This window comes from Capricornis sumatraensis, chromosome 3, assembly GCF_032405125.1.
Source record: "Capricornis sumatraensis isolate serow.1 chromosome 3, serow.2, whole genome shotgun sequence".
In the NCBI taxonomy this organism is placed as follows: domain Eukaryota; kingdom Metazoa; phylum Chordata; class Mammalia; order Artiodactyla; family Bovidae; genus Capricornis; species Capricornis sumatraensis.
Window position 1 is genome coordinate 25,606,546 of NC_091071.1, and position 22,574 is coordinate 25,629,119.

Consider the following 22,574-nt stretch of genomic DNA (forward strand, 5'->3'; position numbering starts at 1 on the left):
GGCTTTGCCTCAAGCCGAGGCAGCTTGAGTGGAGATTTCAAATGTGTCAAGAGGTTTTCCAGCCAAATTCCTTCAGCACCAACTCGAAAACTGGCTACAAAAATAGACCTTACTGAGGGAGCCTGACCTGTGACAAAGCTTTCCTAGCTAGAAGCAGGAATAAGAGGGTTGCTGCTTTTCTTTTTTTAAAAAATCTGCTTTAATGTCTTTATGATGTGGATTTGCTTTTAAGGCTGTGTTTTAAAAATCACTGTTGTACTCCTGTCTTCTATTTGAGTATGAGGTCCCTCGATTTTTGGAGACAAATTAGAGTCAATCCTGCACCAGGTCTGGGGATTATAGGAAACAAAAGAGAGTGCTTTATCTTTTGTTTACGCAGGATATAAATTTTAGTATCTGTCTAGGAAATCTTGAGGATCTGTCTAGGAAAATCCTAGTGCCTCTGTTCAAATTCTTATACCTTATATTTCAGAAATTAAAGGTTCGGGTCAACTTACAGCTTTGGAGTTTCTGGTTGTATTAAAAACAAAAAACAAGAAATAGCAAACAGGGCACAAAATTTGTGGTACATTGTAAGAGCTTTCTTTTTACAAATGACTGTTTTTAATACTAGGGGAAGAAACTACAATGCAATAGAATTTACCTATTTGCCAGTGAATAATGTAACCCAGTTATAAAGGGTTACCTCCAGGTCTGTGGCTGGTAAAGGGACACAATTTTTTTAAAATTCAGGCTTCTTTCTCATCACCGTGTTTCTGGGGCTCTGCGTATAACCTCACTAGGCAATAGCGTCAAAGGTCTAAATTTGAGGGCTTGACGAATGTGAAGTCGGGACCAAATGTCCCTTCTGTCCCTCTTGCGACAGTCCCCCGCGTGTTACCAGCTGGGTGATTTTGGGCAGGCTGCTCAGTCACTCTTGGCATCAGAGATAATTACTGCAGAGCATGGTTTTGGAGAATTCTGTGAAGTAAATTAGTAAATTAGACATTAATAAATGCTCAATAAATATAAGCTAGAGTTTGTCACCATTATTAGAGCTAAGACTCTATGCTTTGGCCAAAATGTATTTAATTAGTCTATGTGGGTCACTGCCACAGTAGAGTATTCTTTCTTTGTTCATTCACTTAACACGTATTTATCAAATGCTTTAGTTTTTTAAAATTGTGCTTTCAAATGCTACTTCTGTATTTTAATGAGAAACTAGCACTTAGCAGGGGGAAATCACCTATGATTCCACTTATCCCAGGACATAAATATTAAGTAAATTTAATACATTTTCTTCTGCTTTTTTTCTATAAAACTGTCACCTCCGTTTTTAAACAGACTTGAGGTCATAGCACATGTTCACATTTGTATCTCATGTTCTTTTAAATTTATTTTTTATTTTTAATTTGATCTTTATTTTACATTAGAGTATAGTTGATTTACAATGTTGTGTTAGTTTCAGGTGTTCAGCAAAGTGGTTCAGCTATACATATATTCAATGTTTTTTCCAGATTATTTTCTCATATGGATTATTACAGAATATTGAAGAGTTCTCTGTGCTACACAGTAGGTCCTTGTTGATTATCTATTTTACATATGTGCTGTGCTTAGTTGCTCAGTCATGTCCAACTCTTTGTGACACCATGGACTGTAGCCCACCAGGCTCCTCTGTCCATTGGGTTCTCCAGGCAAGAATACTGGAGTGGGTTGCCATGCCCTTCTCCAGGGGATCTTCCCAATCCAGGGATCGAATCCAGGTCTCCTGCATTGCAAGTGGATTCTTTATTATCTGAGACACTAGGGAAGCCCAAGAATACTGGAGTGGGTAGCCTATCCCTTCTCCAGGGGATTGTCCCAACCCGGGAATCGAACTGGATCTCCTGCATTGCAGGTGGATTCTTTACCAGCTGAGCTACCAGGGAAGCCCATTTTATATACAGTAGTGTAGATATGTTAATCCCGAACTCCTAGTTTATTCTTCCTCCTCACCTTTAACTTCTGGCGATCATAAGTTTGTCTTCAAAGTCTACAAGTCTGTTTCTGTTTTGTAAATAAGTTCATTTGTATTACTTTTAAAAAGAGTCCACATATAAACAATATCATATGATATTTGCTTTCTCTGTCTGACTTACTTCACTTATTGTGATAATCTCTATATCCATTCATGTTTCTTCAAATGGCATTATTTCATTTGTTTTTATGACTGAGTAGTATTGGATTGCAAGGAGATCCAACCAGTCCATTCTGAAGGAGATCAGCCCTGGGATTTCTTCGGAAGGAATGATGCTGAAGCTGAAGCTCCAGTACTTTGGCCACCTCGTGTGAAGAGTTGACTCATTGGAAAAGTCTCTGATGCTGGGAGGGATTGGGGGCAGGAGGAGAAGGGGACGACCGAGAATGAGATGGCTGGATGGCATCACTGACTTGATGCACGTGAGTTTGAGTGAACTCCGGGAGTTGGTGATGGACAGGGAGGCCTGGCGTGCTGCGATTCATGGGGTGGCAAAGAGCCGGACACGACTGAGTGACTGAACTGAACTGAACTGAACTGAAGCATTGCATCATATTTTTGTACCACTTCTCATTCTTCCTCTTCTTTTTGGTTCTGCCACTTTATTTATTTTATTTACACATTTATCTATTATTTTTCAAATTCTTTTCCCATTTAGGTTGTTACATAGTTTTGAGGAGAGTTCCCTGTGCTATATAGTAGGTCCTTGTCGGTTATCAATTTTAAAGATAGCAGTGTGTACATGTCAACCCCAAATTCCTAATTTATCCTTCCTCCTTTGGTAACCATAAATTTGTTCTCGAAGTCTGTGAATTTGTTTCTGTTTTGTAGATAAGTTCATTTGTATCCCTGTTTTTTTTAGATTCCACATATAAGTGGTAGCTTATCACGTGTCTATCTCTGGTCTGACTTGCTGCACTCAGTATGAAAATCTCTAGGTCCATTCATGCTGCTGCAAATGGCACTGGTTAATTCTTTCTAATGGCTGAGTAATATTCTACTGTATACACGTACCACATTTTCTTCATCCACTCCTCTGCTGATTGACATTGGGTCACCTTCATGTCTTATTGTAAACAGTGCCGCAGTGAACATTGGGGTGTGTGTGTCTTTTTGAATTATGGTTTTCTTCAGATACATGCCCAGCACTAGGATGGCTGGATCACTAGTTTTAGTATTTTAAGGAACTCCATACTCTTCTCCATAATGGTTATACCAACTCACAGGTGGGCAAGCAAGTGTAGGTGGTTTCCCTTTTCTCCACACCCTTTCCAGCACATATTGTTTATAGACTTTTTTTTGGCTGTGCCATGGGACATGTGGGACCACAGTTTCCCTACCATGGATTGATTTAGTTGCAGTAGAAGCATAGATGCTTAATCACTGGACCATCAGGGAAGCCCATGTCTGTTGGCTTTTTGATAATGGCCATTCTGACGGGTATGAGATGATACCTCATCGTAGTTTTGATTTCCATTTCTCTAATTCATGTTCTTTTTAAAACATGTAAACATAATATTTTCCCAATTCCATTAAAGTGTTTCATAATTATAACTTCTAATAAACCGCAGAAAATTACAAGTACGAATGGGCTATCTTCTGTTGTTGAACATTGAGATAATACCTCAATTTTTTTTTTTTTTGCTTTTTATAAGTAAAACTGGGACCAATACTGTTTAAAATCAATTTTGGTCCATATCTTTACTTCTGTTTCCAGTCATATCCACAACTGGGCATTATTTTTGCTTTGGCTCCATTTCTTCATTCTTTCAGTAGCTATTTCTCCATTCTTCTCCAGTAGCATATTGGGCACCTACTGACCTGGGGAGTTCACCTTTCAGAGTCCTATCTTTTTGCCTTTTCATACTGTTTATGGGATTCTCAAGGCAAGAATGCTGAAGGGGTTTGTCATTCCCTTCTTTGCTGGATCACATTTTGTCAGAACTCTCCACCATGACCGGTCCATCCTGGGTGGCCCTACATGGCATGACTCATAGTTTCATTGACTTAGACAAGGCTGTGGTCCATGTGATCAGTTTGGTTAGTTTTCTGTGACTGTGGTTTTCATTCTGTCTGCCCTCTGACAGATATGGGTAAGAATTATCATTCTTACTTAAACTTAAAAAAAAGGATTAAAAAATGATATATACTAAAGACTGGCTGGCTGCACGTGTACTTTCATTCATGTACAAAAGTTACTGTACACAAATTAGCAACATATATACAAGCCATTACCAGTCAGCATGATAGATGGTAATTTGGGGGATCTCTCCTCACTGACACTGATCTACTTGGTTATTTTAACTTCCTGATAAAGTATCAACATGGTCACCAGCCACCAAACAAAAACTATTTAAATACCACTTAGTCAATATGTTTGCTAATCTATGAAGGTCTCTGAGAATCTGATTGATACTAAATGAGAGACTGAGAGAAGAAAAGAGGAGGCAAAATGAGTCTTTTCCCCATATATCAAGGGGAAGTTATCTCAGGACTGAAAAGGAGAACTGCAACTTATAACTGAATTTTAAGATTAAATATCCAAATAAAAATGTTGGGGAAAAAAATTAACCTGATATTACTACAGAAAAAGCACAAATACTATGTCGCATGTCTTGATTTTTTTAAATCTGCGTAATGAAATATATTTAATAAATCTTCCATTTGAAAAGTTGGCAAGAATTTGTATTTCTCCACTGGCCTCATAGTGACAAAAAAAAAAAAAGCATGTATGCTACCCATAATTAAATAATTAACCACAATCACACCACTCACACAGACATCCTGGAATGTGAAGTCAAGTGGGCCTTAGAAAGCATCACTACAAACAAAACTAGTGAAAGTGATGGAATTTCAGTTGAGCTATTCAAATCCTAAAAGATGATACTGTTAAAGTGCTGCACTCAATATGCCAGCAAATTTGGGAAACTCACCAGTGGCCACAGGACTGGAAAAGGTCAGTTTTCATTTCAATCCCAAAGAAAGGTAATGCCAAAGAATGTTCAAGCTACTGCACAACTGCACTCATCTCACACAATAGCAAAGTGATGCTCAAAACTCTTCAAGCTGGGCTTCAATAGTATATGAACTGAGAATTTCCAGATGTTCAAGCTGGATTTAGAAAAGGCAAAGGAATCAGAGATCAAATTGCCATCATCCGTTGGATCATTGAAAAAGCAAGAGAATTTCAGAAAAACATTTACTTCTGCTTTATTGACTATGCCAAAGCCTTTGACTGTGTGGATCACAAGAAACTGTGGGAAATTCTTAAAGAGATCTGTATGCAGCTCAAGAAGCAACAGTTAGAACTGGACATGGAACAACGGAGTGGTTCCAAATTGGATAAGGAGTACATCAGGGCTGTATGTTGTCACCCTGTTTATTTAATGTCTATGCTGAGTACATCATGGGAAATGCCGGGCTGGATGAAGCACAAGCTGGAATCAAGACTGCCAGGAGAAATATCAATAACTTCAGATATGGAAATGACACCACCCTTATGGCAGAAAGCGAAGAGAAACTAAAGAGCCTCTTGATGAAAGTAAAGAAGAGAGTGAAAAAGTTGGCTTAAAACTCAGCATTCAAAAAATTAAGATCATAGCATCAGTCCCAGAGCATCATGGCAAATAGATGGGGAAACAATGGAAACAGTGAGAGACTTTGTTTTTTTGGGCTCCAAAATCACTGCAGATCATGATTGCAGCCATGAAATTAAAAGACACTTGCTCCTTGGAAGAAAAGCTATAACAAATCTAGACAGCATATTAAAAAGCAGAGACATTACTTTGCCCACAAAGGTCCATCTAGTCAAAGCTATGTTTTTTCCAGTAGTCATGTATGGACATGAGAATTGGACCATAAAGGAAGCTGAGCATTGAAGAATTGATTCTTCTGAACGGTGGTGTTGGAGAAGACTCTTGAGAGTTCCTTGGACTGCAAGGAGATCAAACCAGTCAATCTTAAAGTAAATCAACCCTGAGTATTCATTGATGCTGAAGCTGAAACTCTAATACTTTGGCCACCTGATGTGAAGAACTGACTCATGAGAAAAGACCCTGATGCCGGGAAAGGTCAACCTTTAAGTAGGAGGAGAAGTGGATGACAGAGGATGAGATGGTTGGATGGCATCACTAACTCTATGGCTATGAGTTTGAGGAAGCTCCAGGAATTGGTGATGGACAGGGAAGTCTGGCGTGCTGCAGTCCATGGGTTGCATGACTGAAGACATGCAAAGAGTCAGACATGACTGTGAGACTGAACTGAATTTGGTCCATATCTTAGTTGATGTCCATTTCATTCCTTCCACTAACAACTTTTTTTTGAGTGTTTATTTACTCTAAGTCAAGTGCTGTGCTGTTGGCTGGGGATGGAGGAGGTAGAGGTGAGACAGGTATGAGCTTGAATCTCACACAGTTTGTACCCTAAGGGTGAGACAGGTAATAAATATGCAAAGAAACCCAATACTTGCAGATGGTGATGGGTGTTACCAAGGAAAGAAATGGGGCGTGTGATAGAGCACACCTGGATAGGGTACTGGCCTGCTTTTTTGAGGAGGGAAGTCAGAGAAAACCTTCTCCAAAGAACTGAGATGGACCAAGGGAAACAGAACTAAGGTGAGACAAATGAGGTGCCTAGCTGCTTTGATTTAAGGAGGCAGTTACTTGCAGGCCTGTGCCAAGTGCAGGGTTGCATTTGGACAGTCTCAAGAGTGAGTACCTCCTTAAATTCAGCACCAGAGGCATTCCACTCTTTACCTTAGTCCCAACCCTAATGGGAGCGAAGTTCAGTTCGAAAGGCATTCCAGGCAGAGGCAACATCAAGAACAAAAAATAAAAACAAAAGCAAAAACAAAAAGACCAACTCTGGGACTGGAGAGGCTCAGTGTGTTTCAGGAACAGAAATTGTCTCTGTGTTTGGAGTGGAATTAAAAAGTGCTAATGGAACCAGAGAAGCCGAACCACCAAATGAAGTGAGAAAAAATTTTGGAAAGTTTTGAACATTGATCATATTTGATGTATATGTATTTTTAAGTATCCAAGTAGTCATCATGGGAAAACTGAGCTTTTAAGTCTTTCTTTCCCAGTGGTTTAGAATTTTTATAACCAACATATATTGGGAGGTATGGGTGGAGGGTGGAGTCCCAAATAGTGTTTTCAGTTCTTAGGTGCTCAAAAATGGTGTTTTTCAGTCTTGTGTGCATATTAGAATCCTCTGGGGAAGTCTAAAAGATTTTAATGCCTGAATTTACATTTAGAGATTCTGATTTTTTTAAACTGGGGTACAGCCTAGGTGAGAGGATTTTACTATGAAGAAGAAATTTAGAACCATTATTAGGATCCTGTTCACAGGTATGAGCAGCCCTGGGATGTTTGCAACGCAGGAGAAGCCAGTTTTTACAGGCTCTTAGTAATGATGAGTCTGTCTAGATTTTATCTAGAGAATGGGAAGCCATTGATGTGTTTTAACCAGGATTGTCACATGATCTGATCTTTATTAGAAGAAAATAACTTTGCAGTGTCGCATATCTTCTTAGGATACAATCCTAGGAGAGGAATCTCCTAGGAGCAAAGGGAATTCATTTTAAGTCTTTGGATACACACTCTTAAATTGCTTTCCAGGAAGTTGCTGCTAAATGACACTCACTCACCTTCTGCGTCCTTACACCTCCTCTGCATGAACACTGTTTTTGAGGGTTAATCATTTCTATGTAAACAGTAGGGGAAAAAATGATAAATAAAAAGCAATTGTTTGAGCAATTGGGCACAACCCTTGCCAGCTACCTTTTTTTTTTTTTTTTCTCATTCTTCACTGGTCATGCATAATCCAAATAGCCATGTGCTTCAGTGAAGTGGAGGATCTGATTTTTAGCTGTGATTGCTTACCAAGTGGCAGGCACTGTGAAAAGCATTTTACATGCAAGATCGCTATTAACCCTCTCAACATCCTGAAGAGGTCAGTGCTAATATTATCATCTATATTTTACAGATGAGAACCTGGGGCACTCAGCCTTGCGCCCCCGCCCCCCTCCCACCCCACCCCAGCCCGAGCTTTTACACAGCGTTGGAATTTGATCCCAGAGCCCTTCCTTGAATTACTCTGCTGGTGTCCTGTAATTTGAAAAGGTTAGAGGACTCCTGAAAATTTTCTCAGGGTTCTAAGTTACTGATTAGTCTTTTGGAAATCATTTTGGAATTTGAACAACTGACATAATTTGGTCACTGCACCACTGTTGCAATCAACTGTTGAAGGAAATCAACATGATTGATTGGCTACAACAGTCATTGGCTCAGGGGTCTGAGAGTCCCAGAGAGGAGGAGAGCGGGAACTCACCTGCAGCACGAAAAGAAAACAATCTGAGAAAAACAGGTACAAGGAATCCTCAAAATTTAGAATTAAGAAAAGGCTTTGGGCGAGGGGGCTTTGTTAGTCAGATTGTGAGACAGGCTTGCAGGATGGTGGAGAGAGGGAAGATTGAGCAAACATAGCAATTTTAGCTATTTCTAATAATATTGAATAGATTATCTCTCTGACCCCTACTTCCAGAATTCCTTGAGGACAGGGGTTGAATAGGGCCCGCTTTACAACAGTGGGATCCTTCCTCAAGCAAGTATGGGGGAACCCAGGGCAAATTTCCAGATGTATTTCTTTTCACACAGATATTTTATTAAAAAAAAAAACAACCTTTTTTTTATGCATGTGGGTGACCATACTTAAGTCTGACCTAGTGGGAATTTCTAGGTTGAGTCAAACAGCCCTAGTTCAGAGGAGTTTCTTTTTTCCGGGATGGGTGGAGCGGGGGCGGGGGCGGGGCGGGGGGGTGAGAAAGTGCATTTGAAAATCTAACTTTCCATCCTCTACAACTGGCAGGATCATACCTTTATGAGGGGTTGGTGGGCATAAGGAAGGAGCGGAAAGAGGATGAGTAACATCTCATAATCTCAACTTTGTTTGGTAACCACTTTTAATCACACAAGCAATATATAGACTTTCCTCTTGCAACATAAAATAGGTCAAGACCCTCTGTGCAGAGAGGGGTAAGATCTATTTGAATAACCTCCCCAAATGTAACTCTTGTTACCTGTCTGATGTGCACCTTGCTGAAATTTTATTGTACATGGCATTCGCATTACGTATCAAATGATTTACTGAAGACTTTTGGAGCACTGTCGCGATGGGGGAGAGAGTGCTTAGGCTGTCCCCCCGCCCCCACTCTCCAGTCTCTTTTTGGCGGGGAAAGTGGGGAAGTGTTACCGTGAGAAGATAGAGCATATTTCACGTTTCACGGGATCGGGGTTGGTGCTCCTCAGTAATTAGCTTTTCCTACTTTTTTTTTTTTTTGCAATGAGAAGAAACGGTCAGGGTGTCAGGACTTTATGGACACATTTCAGGTAGAGGCAGGGTAGATGGAGATCAACCCGTTTTTTAAAAATTTCCACTTTTTACCGTAGAAGGTGAGGAACGTGGACACACGTGAACCCTCATGGCACGTGTGTGTGTGTGTGTGTGTGTGTGTGTGTGTATGCACGCGCGCCCCCTAGCTCCCCCCACCCCCTCAAGGGCACAGCAGGTTCTTGACTGGTGGCCGGGTTACACCTGACTGCCCGGCCCTCAGGGGGTCAGGTGCTTTCCCGGGCTTAAGTGGGAGGGTGTGCGTGTCGGGGTGGTGGCGGAGATCCCCTCTCCCGTGATCCCCCACGGCGGGGCTGGACTTCGGCGCGGTCCGCGGAGAGCGGCGACTAGCGCAGGGAGCCGGAGGACAGTCGGATCGCCGCGCCGGCCCCGCCCCAGGCCCCGCCCATCCGATCTGACCCCGCCCCTCTGCCCTGGCCCGGCGGGCGCCGGCACCGCCCCTCTCTCCCAGCATGCCGTGCGGCAGCGGCGGCGCGGTGGGCGGAGCCGGGAGGCGGGGAAGCAGTGGCTGTGTGAGCGTGCGGCGCCGTCGCCACCGCCTACTCCTCGCTGTCCTCCTCCTCCTCCTGGGCCCGGGCGTCGCGGGCCGCGGACGGCCCTGGAAGAGAAGTCGCCTCCCCTTCCTCCGCCTCCCTCGCGCCGCGGCACTCCCGCCTCCTCGTCCTGCGCTGCGGGCTCAGGCGGAACCCGGAACGGCCGTCCGCCTCCCCCGCCCTCCGCCGCCTCCTCCTCCTGCTGCTGCTCGGCTTCCTCCTCAGCCCCGGGCCGGAGCGGAGTGTCGGCGGCGGCCGGTTCGGGCGGCGACTCGCGCTTCTTCGGGCGGCGGCGCTTGGCCATGTCGTGTCGGGGAAGGTAATGAGCCGCAGAGCCCCGGGGTCTCGGCTGAGCAGCGGCGGCGGCGGCACCAAGTACCCGCGGAGCTGGAATGACTGGCAACCCAGGTAGGTGAGCCGGCGCCCAGCCCTCCGCCGCGACCCCGGGCCCCGCCTCGGGCGGGCCGAGGCCTAGGACCGCCAGGGTGGGAGGCGCGGCCTAGGCTCTCCATACACCCCCGCCCCCCCACTGAAAACCGGGCGCGGCTTCCTGGGTCCCCTCCCGCCCCGGCCGGGGAAGGAAGGCCGCTGGGAGGCGAGGCCTAAATGCCTCCCCTTTCCCTGCGCTTGAGTTCGGGGGCTGGAGTCGAGAACCCGGTGCTCCGGCAGAAGGCACTGGCCTAGGAATTGGGTTCAGGATGGTGAAGGAACGGGGACCAGGTTGTGGGGGTGGGTTGACTTACCACCTTCCCCTCAAGTTGGGCGTTGAGTTTGAGGGATCCTGAGAGTATTGGACCCTTTCTGTTTATCCATTAACTTCCCTGATCCCTCACCCGCTTAGCCCCCACGTGAAAGATTTTTCCTTAACAGCGATCTCTATTGTGACCCCCCCCACCACGTGTTAGTCTTAAAAAAAAAAAAACCAACCAACCACTCCCGAGTCTTTACTCTGACAACAGGGTAGTTGTGGAGCGTGAGCTGAGATTGTGACTGTGTTAATGAGGACCGACCAAACCTGGTGCTGAAGAGAGTGAAGTGCAGGGGCAGTTAATTGGGCGGAGAGCAGTTCCTACCTGGACACTTGAGCCGACACTCGTTTAGAGGAGTAGAGAATTTGTTTTGGTTTTAGAAAGGTTTGGGGCCTAGTTGGAAGTGGATATTTGGAAAATCGACTGTTTTTTATTTTTCTCCTGTTTCTTTTTGGCGTCCCCACGCTGGTTGCAGGATCTCAGCTGCCCTACTAGGCATCGAACCTGGGCTTGGGCAGTGAAAGCCGGGAATCCTCACCACTAGGCCACCAGGGAACTCCTTAAGGAGCATTGACTTAAAAAAAAAAAATTAGTTTTCATGTCTTTCTGAGTAATCATGGGGCAGTTGTACCTCATTTAGGACTGATTTATTCTTACCTCTCTTACTGAATAAGTGGTTGTAATAGACTATTGGAACTTCGCCCAGTGCCTAGAAGAACTCCCTAAACGTGTGTAATATTTTAGGGTTAGTTGATTCATTGTGCTCTCATACTTTGACGCACACGTGTATTATGATTACCCAGGACCTCGGCAGATAAATGTTAGACACACACGTTGTTGGGATGACTTTTGCTTCTTAATGGTATGTGTAATTCCAGTAGTGTTTGGAAATTAGTAAGATGTTAGAATGTAACACTTAAGACTTGATAGTAAAATAAAAATAATCTTTTGGCTAATGAGTGGTGCACATCTTATTCTGTTTAATATGCCTTTCCAAATCCTGTGTCTGTTGAGAACAGGTGACTTTAAAAGTTAATACTTGAGCCTAGAATTGAGATGTTGAGTAGTTAAAAAAGTTTGGAAAGCATAGTTTTACTCTTCCTTTGCCACTTAGGGTTTGTGCATGCTTCACATAAAATCAGTTAACTAGTTTGGTATTTTTTTTAAAAAAAATCTGTAATTGACATTCTTAGTTGTTTTATATGCTTGTTGTAATGTGTAAATTTAATTTTTTTCACCTATTGACTACATGATAAATGAGTATGATTTGACATTTGAGAGGTCTTTGACAGATTTCCCATTATTTTTCAGTACTGTGGTCAGCATATGTAAAAGAATGCACATAGTATCCCTTTAGAGGACTAAAATGCCCTTCACAAATAGTCCTAGAGTTTCTGGAAAAGAATTGTAGCTTGTGGCTCTGAATAAATGCAGTAGCATAGTTGCATCTATGGGTTGAGATCACCTGGCTTCATTCAACTGATAAGAAGCAGGGTGGCTTATATAGTTATGGAATATATACATGGGTTATTCATTTTATTCATATTTTCTTTTAAATACTTTATTTCTTGGCTGTATGTTGGGGTAGGCTGTGTATTCTTTGAAGCTGTGCTCTGTTACAAAGTCTCAGAACTTACTGCCTAGGTTACAGTTAATTCTTGTTTAGTCCCAACTCCTTTGCGACCCCAGGGACTGTATCCATGCCAGGCTATTCTGTCTGTTGGATTTCCCAGGCAAGAATACTGGAGTGGGTTGCCATTTCCTTCTCCAAGGGATCTTCCTGACCCAGGGAACAAACCCATGTCTCCTGTATTGGTGGGCGGATTTTTTTTTTTTTTTTTTAACCACTGAGACACCTTGACAGCCCATGAGTTGATAAGGATGTTGGAAATCCTTGACTTTTTCAGAGGAGAGAACAGAAAAGTACTGATAATATACCATAGCAAAACTTGATTTCTTTGCACGTTTGCCTAGTTGTTTTGTTAAATAGCCAATTAAAAAAAAAAAACAACTCCGGTGTTTGCCAAGTCATAAATTTTCATGAGTTAAATTTGAGGTTGTTGTTATTCTGTTCCCTCTTCACTTTAGAAAGGTGACAGACTCCAGTTAACTGAGAGAAGGGAGGTCAATTTTCCCCCTTGTTTAAATGGGGGTTCGTTTCTCTCAGCACCTTCAAATGGAAGCAGATTCCTTATGGTTCATCAGAATCATTTTGGTTTAAAAAAATTATTTGCCTTTCTGTGCCAATTCTCTTATTATTTTGGTTCTCTTTCCCTTAATTTAGACTTTTTAAAAAACAGGATTTTAAAAAGGTGACTTTCGGTTGGTTTCTTTTCAGTGTTTGTCTGTCTGGAAACTAAGTATACCAGTCAAGACAGAGATCAGAATGATTTGTTTAAAAATTAATTGTATATAGGAGTTTTCTTGTGGTTCAGTGGTTAAGACTCTGGGCTTCCACTGCAGGGAGCGTGAGTTCCATCTCTGGTCAGGGAACTAAGATCCTGCATATCTTGCAGTACAGCCAGGAAAAAAAAAATTCAATGTATAATTACATTGTTCATTTAAAAACTCCAGATGACAAGATTAATTTGACATTGGAGTCAAATACAGTCTAGTTCAACAAACAAGAGGAAGCATTCAGGTCAACCCAAAACACATAATTTTACTTCCACACTTGGGAGTCTTTAGACTTTATTTAACAGATATATATTGATGTCTTACTGTGCTCAAACTTAAGTCTTTCTACAATTCTAAAAAGATGAAACTGTATATTAAAAACAGCTTCCACTTTTGGTAAAATGTAGACAGATCGAAGTTCTCACAGTACAAATACCTTCATTCTCTATTGTCACAGACCAGAAGATAGGGAAGAGGCCTGTGAAGATGGAAAAGCCAGAAACTAGTATGTCTGGCATTGTGAGAAGCTGGATTCTTGAAACTAGAGTTGTCTATTTCAGCCTTTTATGAACCTGTACTGTCGGATATCCATAGATGCATAATATAGTGAAGTACATTTTACAACTATAAATAGAGCTTTTGTTGGACAGAATTTAAAGATTGCCAGTTCAGTACCACATTTTTTCAAGGACATTAAGGAGCTTCAGAGATTATGTATGGGTATTTAATTTAGGGGGAAAGTTTATTTTTTCATTATAGAATAACATATATTCCTTATGAAATAATTGTATCTTTAAACTGAACCCTTCTCCCTCTTCTTTTTTGGTCCTTTCTTAAGATGGGAGCATAACTGAAGGGTTTTTTAACTATTAAGAGACAGAGACTGTGAAATATTCTAATTCAATGAAAATATTCTGCTTCAGAAAATAGAGATGCTGTAGGGATTTTTATAACTAATAGAGCCACTGTCGTTAAGGAGGTTGTTGGTTGGTATGGGAGATAAGAAAGGGCTTTATAAAAGGTAGAGCATTATATGGATATTAATTGTGATACAATTCTTGGTATAATTCTTTTTACATGTGATTTACAGTTTAAAACCTGGAGAGTCAGAGGAAGGAAAGCTATACAGTTGAGTGGGGGGTGGCGGGGCCGTGAAATTCCTCTCTTCTATTTTGACAGTAAATTTGGAGGGGATCTCACAAATAGAAGATGGTAGATAATGGCATAAATGCAGGCTGTCCTTGGTAAAAAAAAAAAAAAAAAAGATTCCCAGATTGGTTAGAAAGAAGGATGGGGTATTTGTGAAATGTGATACAAATAAGAAGTGAAGCTTAAGCGCTGGAGTGCGGCTGTATTGTCGATCTTGAATCATATTGGAAATGTGTTTGGAAAGACTTTAGGGAGCCGTTGAAGTTTTACCAGCATGGAAGTGGCATAATTGAAGATTGTTGGTGTGTGTGTGTATTTAAGTGTAACCACAGTAGGAGGCAGTTGAACACTAGACAGAGACTGTTAAGGACCTGAATACTCTGTTTATAATTCATGGTTTAAATTCAGACAAAAATATTCAGCTCAATATATGGAATTTTCAAAAGCAAAAGCCCCTCATTTGCTATTTGGTGTTGATTGAGGGTGATCACTAAAGTGATACTTAAACCTGCTCACAATTCAGTTCAGGTTAGGGCACTTACATTATATAGAACGATCATATACATAAAATGGAGTGTGGTTGATGTTTTTTATGAACATTGAGTTCTCACAACTTTTAAATTTAGGCTTTCCTGCCTTCATTGCTTGGTACTTGCTTATTTGCATTTCTTTGCCAATCCTAATAATCAAACCTAAAATAAATCCCTGAGACAGTTTTCAGTGGACCTCTCTTTATGGATTCACACAAGCTGTCATTTGTTTGGTATCTTCTCATATTGTTTTTTGGTTACCTGTCTTTGGTTGTCTTAAAGTTTTCTTAAAGTCCATTTAATGTTGGGGACTACAAAGTAAAACATACTCTCTCTTGTATAGCGATCTAACAGTGAAGATGCAGACATTTTGTGATTCAACTCCTGTATGACATACTCCAGCTTATTAATTTTTTTAATGTAGACTATAAGCTCTTAAATTTTTATGGAGATATTTGTGTTTTTCTTGGTTTTTAAAAAATTGAGGTATGATTGACATACAGCATATAGTTTCAGGTGTGTGTACATTTAAAAAATATATTTATTTATTTGGCTGCATTAGGTCTTAGTCGTGGCATGCAGGATCTTCCTTGCATTGTGTGTAATCTTTCGTTGTGGCACATGGATTGTCTACTTGTATAGCTCATGGGCTCAGTAGTTGCAGGGTATGGGGTCTCTAGCTGTGGCTCGTTGGCTTGTTTGCTCAGTGGCACCTGGGGTCTTAGTCACCTGTATTGTAAGGCAGAGTCTTAACCACTGGACCATGTATGTTTTTATTATGGGAAGTCCCATGTATGTTTTTATTATGTTAGTTCTGCTCCATCTTATATTAGTTGATTGTACTTTTCCTCTCTTAGTTGAATTCTTTTTTGAGCTCTTTTTTTGAACTTGTTACTTTTTTGAGAAAAAATTTATCCGTGTGTAGATCCAGTGAATTTCACAAATGCCTACACCTGTGTAACCATGACCCTGATCAAGATACAGATACACAATGACTTTGCAGCTGGATAACTTCCCTTCCCACTGCACCTTGTCCCACCCTCACCACCAGACCAAACCAAAACAGAACCTTGGCAGACTGTACATGTGGATCTTGCCTTAAAGTTATTACAGAAAGGAAATATTTGAATATTATCTTGTAATTTATTACCAACTTACGGTTTCTGCAGATTGATAACCTTATCATCTTCAACATATTTCTGTTACTCCTTTTTTGCTATAAACAAACTTGGGATCTCTGAAGAGCTTTGTGAAAGTAGTTTCAGATGGATCTACTGTTAACCTTTTCAGGCATTTGAGTCCTGGACACAGAGGAGCTCTTCTGAGTTTGTTGGCTAAACTTATTCCTGTGAGGTAACAGGTTCACAAACCTCTCTTGCACCTGCTGTTTCTTGTGCTCTCTCTACTGTAAGCATTGTGCTTCCCTTAAGATCCTTACCCTGCCTCTGCCCTCTGTACTCCTTCTTTCCAAATCTTGATACAAATCTACAGTGAAAGCTAACTGTGCTGGGCACTTCAGTCTTTTTTGTTGTTGTTCCCCCAACTAGTTTAAATCCCCGAGGGCTGAGTGTGAGTTATTTTCTCTGCTGCTTCTGTGTACTTGCCCCGAAGCACTCCCCAGACTAATTTCTGCCTTATTTAGGGCCTTTGAATATCCTGTTCTTGCGTGTAGCTACCACATAGATTGCTTTTCTCAGAGTGCCTGACCTGGGTGTTTTCATGCTGTTTTAGCCTAATTGCCACCCCTCAGTGAGAAGCAGCAGCCTTCTCTAATAATACTCACTGTATGAGTTTTTTGTGCATCTTCTCCATAATGATTTTCCCTCTGTATCCCTCCTTTCCTATTAGTGCATCAATAAATAGTAAACGCTCTAAATCTGAGTGTTCTTTCTCATCTAAATATGTGAAAATGGAATTCTGCAAGTTTATTTTTGTGTTCAGAGTTAACTTCAAGGCTTAGAACACTTACTGTAGGAGACGTTTTGAAGGAAACTTCCTTACACAGTGGCCTGGTTAGCCTGAGGCAGCAACTTCATTCAGTTGATTGAAAAAGTTCAAAGGGACAGTGTTCTGGTGGGCTGAGGTGGCCAGATCAAACTAGGGCCATGGAGTTTTATCCATCTTGAAGAAATACTTTGCTCACATATTTATTTATTTAAAAAATATGTTTATTCATTCGGTTGTCCTGGATCTTAGTTTTTGCGTGTGGAATTTAGTACCCCAATTAGGGATTGAACACGGGGCTTCTGCATTGGGGGTGTATAGCCATCAGAGCTGCTGGACCACCAGGGAAGTCTCTGCTCACGTATTTCAAGTTAGTTTACACACTGACAGTTTATCCCATATCTGTTTGTACATTATTTGAGTAGTCTAATCACGAAAAAGTTAAGCACTGGGTTGAGCCTCTTTGGGCCTTCCATTAGAATGCCTGAGAAAACAAACCTCTTGCCAGTTGTATGCCTACTGATTGGGGAATGACTGAAACCCCAAATTCCAAGATCAACAAGTTTCTTTCATAGTCATCTTCACACCCTTTGAAAAAAGGAGATTGTATCCCTGTTAGAAATCATTCCTTCAGAAGTTACTGTTGCTATTCATAGTGTGTCTGGAATCTCATGTTTATTATGTAAAAACCTTTTACAGACTTTCTGTGTTTATTAAAATCTTTTTTAAAAGAGGAGTTTCCAGGAAATTTCCTGGCGGTCAGTGGTTAGGGCTCAGCTCTTTCACAGTTGGGGCTTGGGTTCGATCACTGGTAGGGGAACTAAGATCCCACAAGCCTGGAGGCCAAAAAAAAAAAAGAAAGGATATCAGAATTGTAATTTGCTTTTTGGTATGGAGTTTCCTAAATTATGCTATATCTTTTTTTTTTTAAAATTAGGAATGGCATTACTGTTTTTCCTTTATCTTTTTTAATCAATAAAGAACCTTGACAGTGCTCTTATAGGTCCTCAAGAAAGTTATTGTAGGCTCTGCAGTGGCTGAATTATATGTATATTTATGCAGATTAAAAAAATGTTAAGCTTAGTATTTAGTATATATTTATTTTGAGGTGGTATCTATATTAATATCTTTCTGCCGGTTAGTCAAGAGGCTTCAATAGTAAGCATGTCTTAGTCAATATAGTGATATATTTTAGTTTTTCCTCCGTATTTGACAGCAGTGACAACAATTTTATTTTTTTACTGCTGAAGTTCTTTGAATTAAAAAACTTCCCTCTTACTTAAATTGAAAATTTTTCTTTTTAGTATTTTAATCTGATTTTAAAAGATGTGTGTATATTGTGTGTATAATTGGAATTTTAATTTTCAACTTGTAATATTTAGTTCTTTGAAACAACTCATGACTCTTTGGTATTTCCGTTTCTTGAAGGTCTTCATAGTTTATATTCCTGATAACATGAGACCTGGAACCCTTGTCTGAATTATTTAACTTTATTTCTAGTCCCTTTGCTTTGATTCTAATGCTGAAAATTCAAACTCATTGCCCTAATGACAGTGTATGTTGGCTTCCTGCGATTTGTCAGAAATTAAGCAGAAAAATCTATTAATATGAGGAAAGATGTCAGGCTTTTTTCTGTCCTCTGTGTAATGGGACTCTTCTGATTAGATGACTAAAGAGAGTCAAAGATGATTACCAGTATCACACAGTATGTTAAAGATGAATTAATATGTATTTAATCAGAAAGAAAGTACATCCTGGATTTTCTTTTCTAAAAAGATTGATTTTCTTGCTGTCCTCCTATTCTTTTGATAAAGGTAAAGTGAAAATGGTTTCCCAAAAGTAAGATAATGAAACTTGGGATATAGTGTCTTCATTAGTCTGGTTTATAGAGAAATCTACCTTGAGGCACTGTTTGTATTGTTTTTGTAGGACTTGAGTTAGACTTTTGACTGTTAGAAATGATAAATTGTCCTTATTTGAAATACTGAGATCATTTTAATATATGGTGTCTTGTTTCTTTTTTTGAAAATACTGGAATTAAAGATAAATTTGTGCTTAATGAAGATTGTGTCCTTTTATTTACTTAAAGTGGCCCATCTTGCATAGCTTCTATAATGCTAGTGTTCCTTGTGTTTTTATTGTAATCTTATTGAAGGTATAAAACTTATACTACAGTGCTCTTCTCCCCCCTCTTTTAGTCTATTTAAAAATCCACTTGTTGTCTTAATACAGTTACATTGGAGGAGTTAAAAATAGAATGAGAGTGTTTTAGATTCTTCTCTAAGATATATTTGCTTTTAAGAATGTGTGCATTTTTAGTTTTTTTTCTTTACAAATATTTGTCTTGAGAGGCTGGTGTCATGAAAACAGCAGTGTACTAAGCATGAGAAGATAGAGGTCTTTTGTACTGACATTACCAGCTGTCCCTCAGGAGGTAATTCTTGCTTTTCCTAAGATAATAGGGTTGTGTGGGGTAAAGATAAAGTTTGGGAAATTACTTTCAAAACTATCAAGTACTGTACAAATGATCCTTATGTTGCCACATCTGAATCAAATTAAGAATTTTAAAGAAAGTCCCTCTTCTATTGCTTCCTCAAAGAGTTTTAGAATTGACTACACACATGTACCTAGACTCAAGTTCAAATTTCATTTTTCTCTTCTAATACTCTTAAGTACCACAGTGTGTATATGTATGTGTAGTTACTTATAAAAATTTCACAGAGAGCATTTATGTCAAGTCTCACAGAGGTTATATGACTAGAAGCTCATATAATTGTTAAATTTGTTGTTTTTCTCTATATCTTATAAGTCACACTCTTAGAATTTGATACCAATTGAAACTGTGGGCCAGCAAAAATAATCTAATCTTTGTGACCACATTTACTGTAGAGAAGGTGCAATGGAATTAAATACAGACGGGGTAGGTTAGAAGGTAGTTTGTACCTTACTTAACTTTCATTATACAGTTGAAATTTAAGAACTAATTCTTGTAAGAACATCAGTTGAATGCTGCATTGTGTTTCTCTCCCTTATTCTAGTATGTATGCATGTTTGATTTAAAGGGATTGGGGGAATCCTGAAAAGGGTTGACTCTGCCAGTGTAATAGTTTGAAGTATGTACAAAAAAAGAAGGACCATATATATCATCTAAACAGATATGAATTAATGAAATTTTGTATCATTATATAATGTATATAGTATATTAAGCTATCATGAAATTTTGGTACTGTTTTAAATTATGGCACTATAAATTTACTCAGAATGGGTCAATGCTCTCTCCTAAGGAACTTCATATCTAAAAACTGATTTTTTTTCTATCATTGTAAGGTTTTTATTTTATACCACTTAAATCAATCTGATACATGTGTGTTTAGTGTAAAATATACTAGAAGAAAAAGATAGGGTTTGTATCGGCTTTTTGAGTTTGTATAGGCCTTTTGAGTTTAAAGTGGCTTAAGTGATGATTTTGAACTGTTTCATAGCTTTCTCAAACTTACGGCTACTTTAAATACCTCAGTGTATTTCTGGCTCCTGCTGAGCACAGTGGGAGCAGTGTTTCCTGGCTCTTCTTGATTGCTGCTTACTAGTATGTTTCAGTAACTACCCCAAACTGACTTCGTTTAGTAAATATTTCTACAGTTGAAAGAATAATGTGGTTTTTGTGAAAAGTGTCTCCATTTTCCAATTATTTGATTTAGGAGTCCATGTTTTTTGAGATATATCTGTGAGACCTTCTTATTTGTTTATTTTTAAGTAGGGGAGGATACTTAAACTTAACACTCCAGCATTCAAAAAACAATGTAGGGAGGATACTTAAACATAAACTTAAAACTCAGCATTGAAAATACTGAGATTATGGCATCCAGTCCCATCACTTCATGGCAAATACATGGGGAAACAGTGGCAACAGTGGCAGACTTAATTTTCTTGGGCTCCAGAATCACTGCAGATGGTGATTCCAACCATGAAATTAAAAGACACTAGCTCCTTGGAAGCAAACGAGGCAGCTTAGAAGAGAAACCTAGACAGCATATTACAAAGCAGAGACTTTACTGACAAAGGTCCGTCTAGTCAGAGCTATGGTTTTTCCAGTAGTCAGGTGTGGGTGTGAAAGTTGGACCATAAAGAAGGCTGAGTGCTGAAGAATTGATGCTTTTAAACTGTGGTGTTGGAGAAGACTCTTGAGAGTCTCCTGGACTTCACGGAGATCAAACCAATCAATCCTAAAGGAAATCAGTCCTGAATATTCATTGGAAGGACTGATACTGAAGCTCTAATACTTTGGCCACCTGATGTGAAGAGCTGACTCACTGGAAAAAACCCTGATGCTGGGAAAGACTGAAGGCAGGAGAAGGGGATGACAGAGGACGAGATGGTTGGATGGCATCACTGACTCAATGGACATGAGTTTGAGTAAGCTCTGGGGGATGGTGAAGGACAGGGAAGCCTGGCATGCTGCAGTCCATGGAGTCACAAAGAGTCGGACACGACTGAGTGACTGAACAACAAAGGAGAGGATGTGGCTGTTTCAGGAACAGCTCTGAAAAAGAAGTTCCAGTGCTTAGGTAGGAGGGTTTACCATACATATTTTATCACTGATTACAGGTAGTATGTTTCTTCACCAATTTGGTGTTAATAGTGTATTTCCTACCCCAGGATACCTAAGACGATAGGTCCTAGAGGAGTTACTGGAGATGTTGAAAGGAATCAGGGTCCATTTAAAAATCCAGTTGCTGTCTTAGTATAGTTGTGTTGGTAAAGTTAAAAGTAAAACCAAGAAGTTTAGGTTTCTCTTAGGTGTATTTATTTTTTAAGAGGATTGGAGTGGGGGGGGTCACGTGTCTAATTTGAGAATGCACTAAAGATGTTTCTGGTAATATCTCTGTTGAAAATCATGTGTGGAATATGAAATTCAGTGTCTTTTCCATGCTTGCCACTATATTTGAGATATGTGGTGTATGTTAAGAGGTGCATGTTAGAATATTGCTCTTTTGTTGCCCAAATCCTTGACTATGCCCAGGACTTGTAGGGTATACCATACCATTATGGCAGTACAGCCTAACTCGATAATAGTTTTCTTAAAAAATACCTTTGTCGATTGCATAATATTTATGTTTTCTTAAAAGCAGAGACATTACTTTGCCAACAAAGGTCTGTCTAGTCAAGGCTATGGTTTTTCCAGTAGTCATATATGGATGTGAGAGTTGGACTATAAAGAAAGCTGAGCGCCGAAGAATTGATGACCAGTCCATCCTAAAGGAGATCAGTCCTGAATATTCATTGGAAGGACTGATGTTGAAGCTGAAACTTCAATACTTTGGCCACCTCATGTGAAGTACTGACTCATTGGAAAAGATCCTGGTCTGGTAAAGATTGAAGGCAGGAGGAGAAGGGGACAACAGAGGATGAAGTGGTTGGATGGCATCACTGACGCAATGGACAGAAGTTTGAGTAAACTCCGGGAGTTGGTGATGGATAGGGAAGCCTGGTATGCTGCAGTCCATGGGGTTGCAAAGAGTTGGATACGACTGAGTGACTGAACTGAACTGTGTTTTCTTAATATGTTATGAGTGATTTTTGGCAATCACATCATTTTTCTTGACGTGTAAAAAAAAAAAAAAGTGATGATTAACATTTCTTATAAAACACTCTGCCTTTTCATTGATTAGAGTCCCAATCTGGTTTCAAGACTTTTCCTTTTAGGATTCCTTTAGTGTTTATCTCTTGGTGGTGGTGGTGTCGCTTAGTCGTGTCTGACTCTTGCGACCCCATGGACTGTAGCCTGCCAGGCTCCTCTGTCCATAGGAATTCTCCAGGCAAGAATACTGGAGTGGGCTGCCATTTCCTTCTCCAGTGATCCTTAATC

The 22,574-nt window shown here is 40.2% G+C and overlaps 1 protein-coding gene across 1 annotated transcript in view; it reads left to right on the forward strand.

Moving 5' to 3' along the window:
- Positions 1-10,261: 10,261 nt before the first annotated feature.
- The window catches only part of SMG1 (SMG1 nonsense mediated mRNA decay associated PI3K related kinase), a 94,782-nt gene continuing 82,469 nt past the window's right edge, over positions 10,262-22,574 (forward strand). The window contains exon 1 of the mRNA XM_068967127.1: positions 10,262-10,347. Coding sequence (XP_068823228.1) covers positions 10,262-10,347 — 86 coding nt within the window. The remainder of the gene's footprint in view (positions 10,348-22,574) is intronic.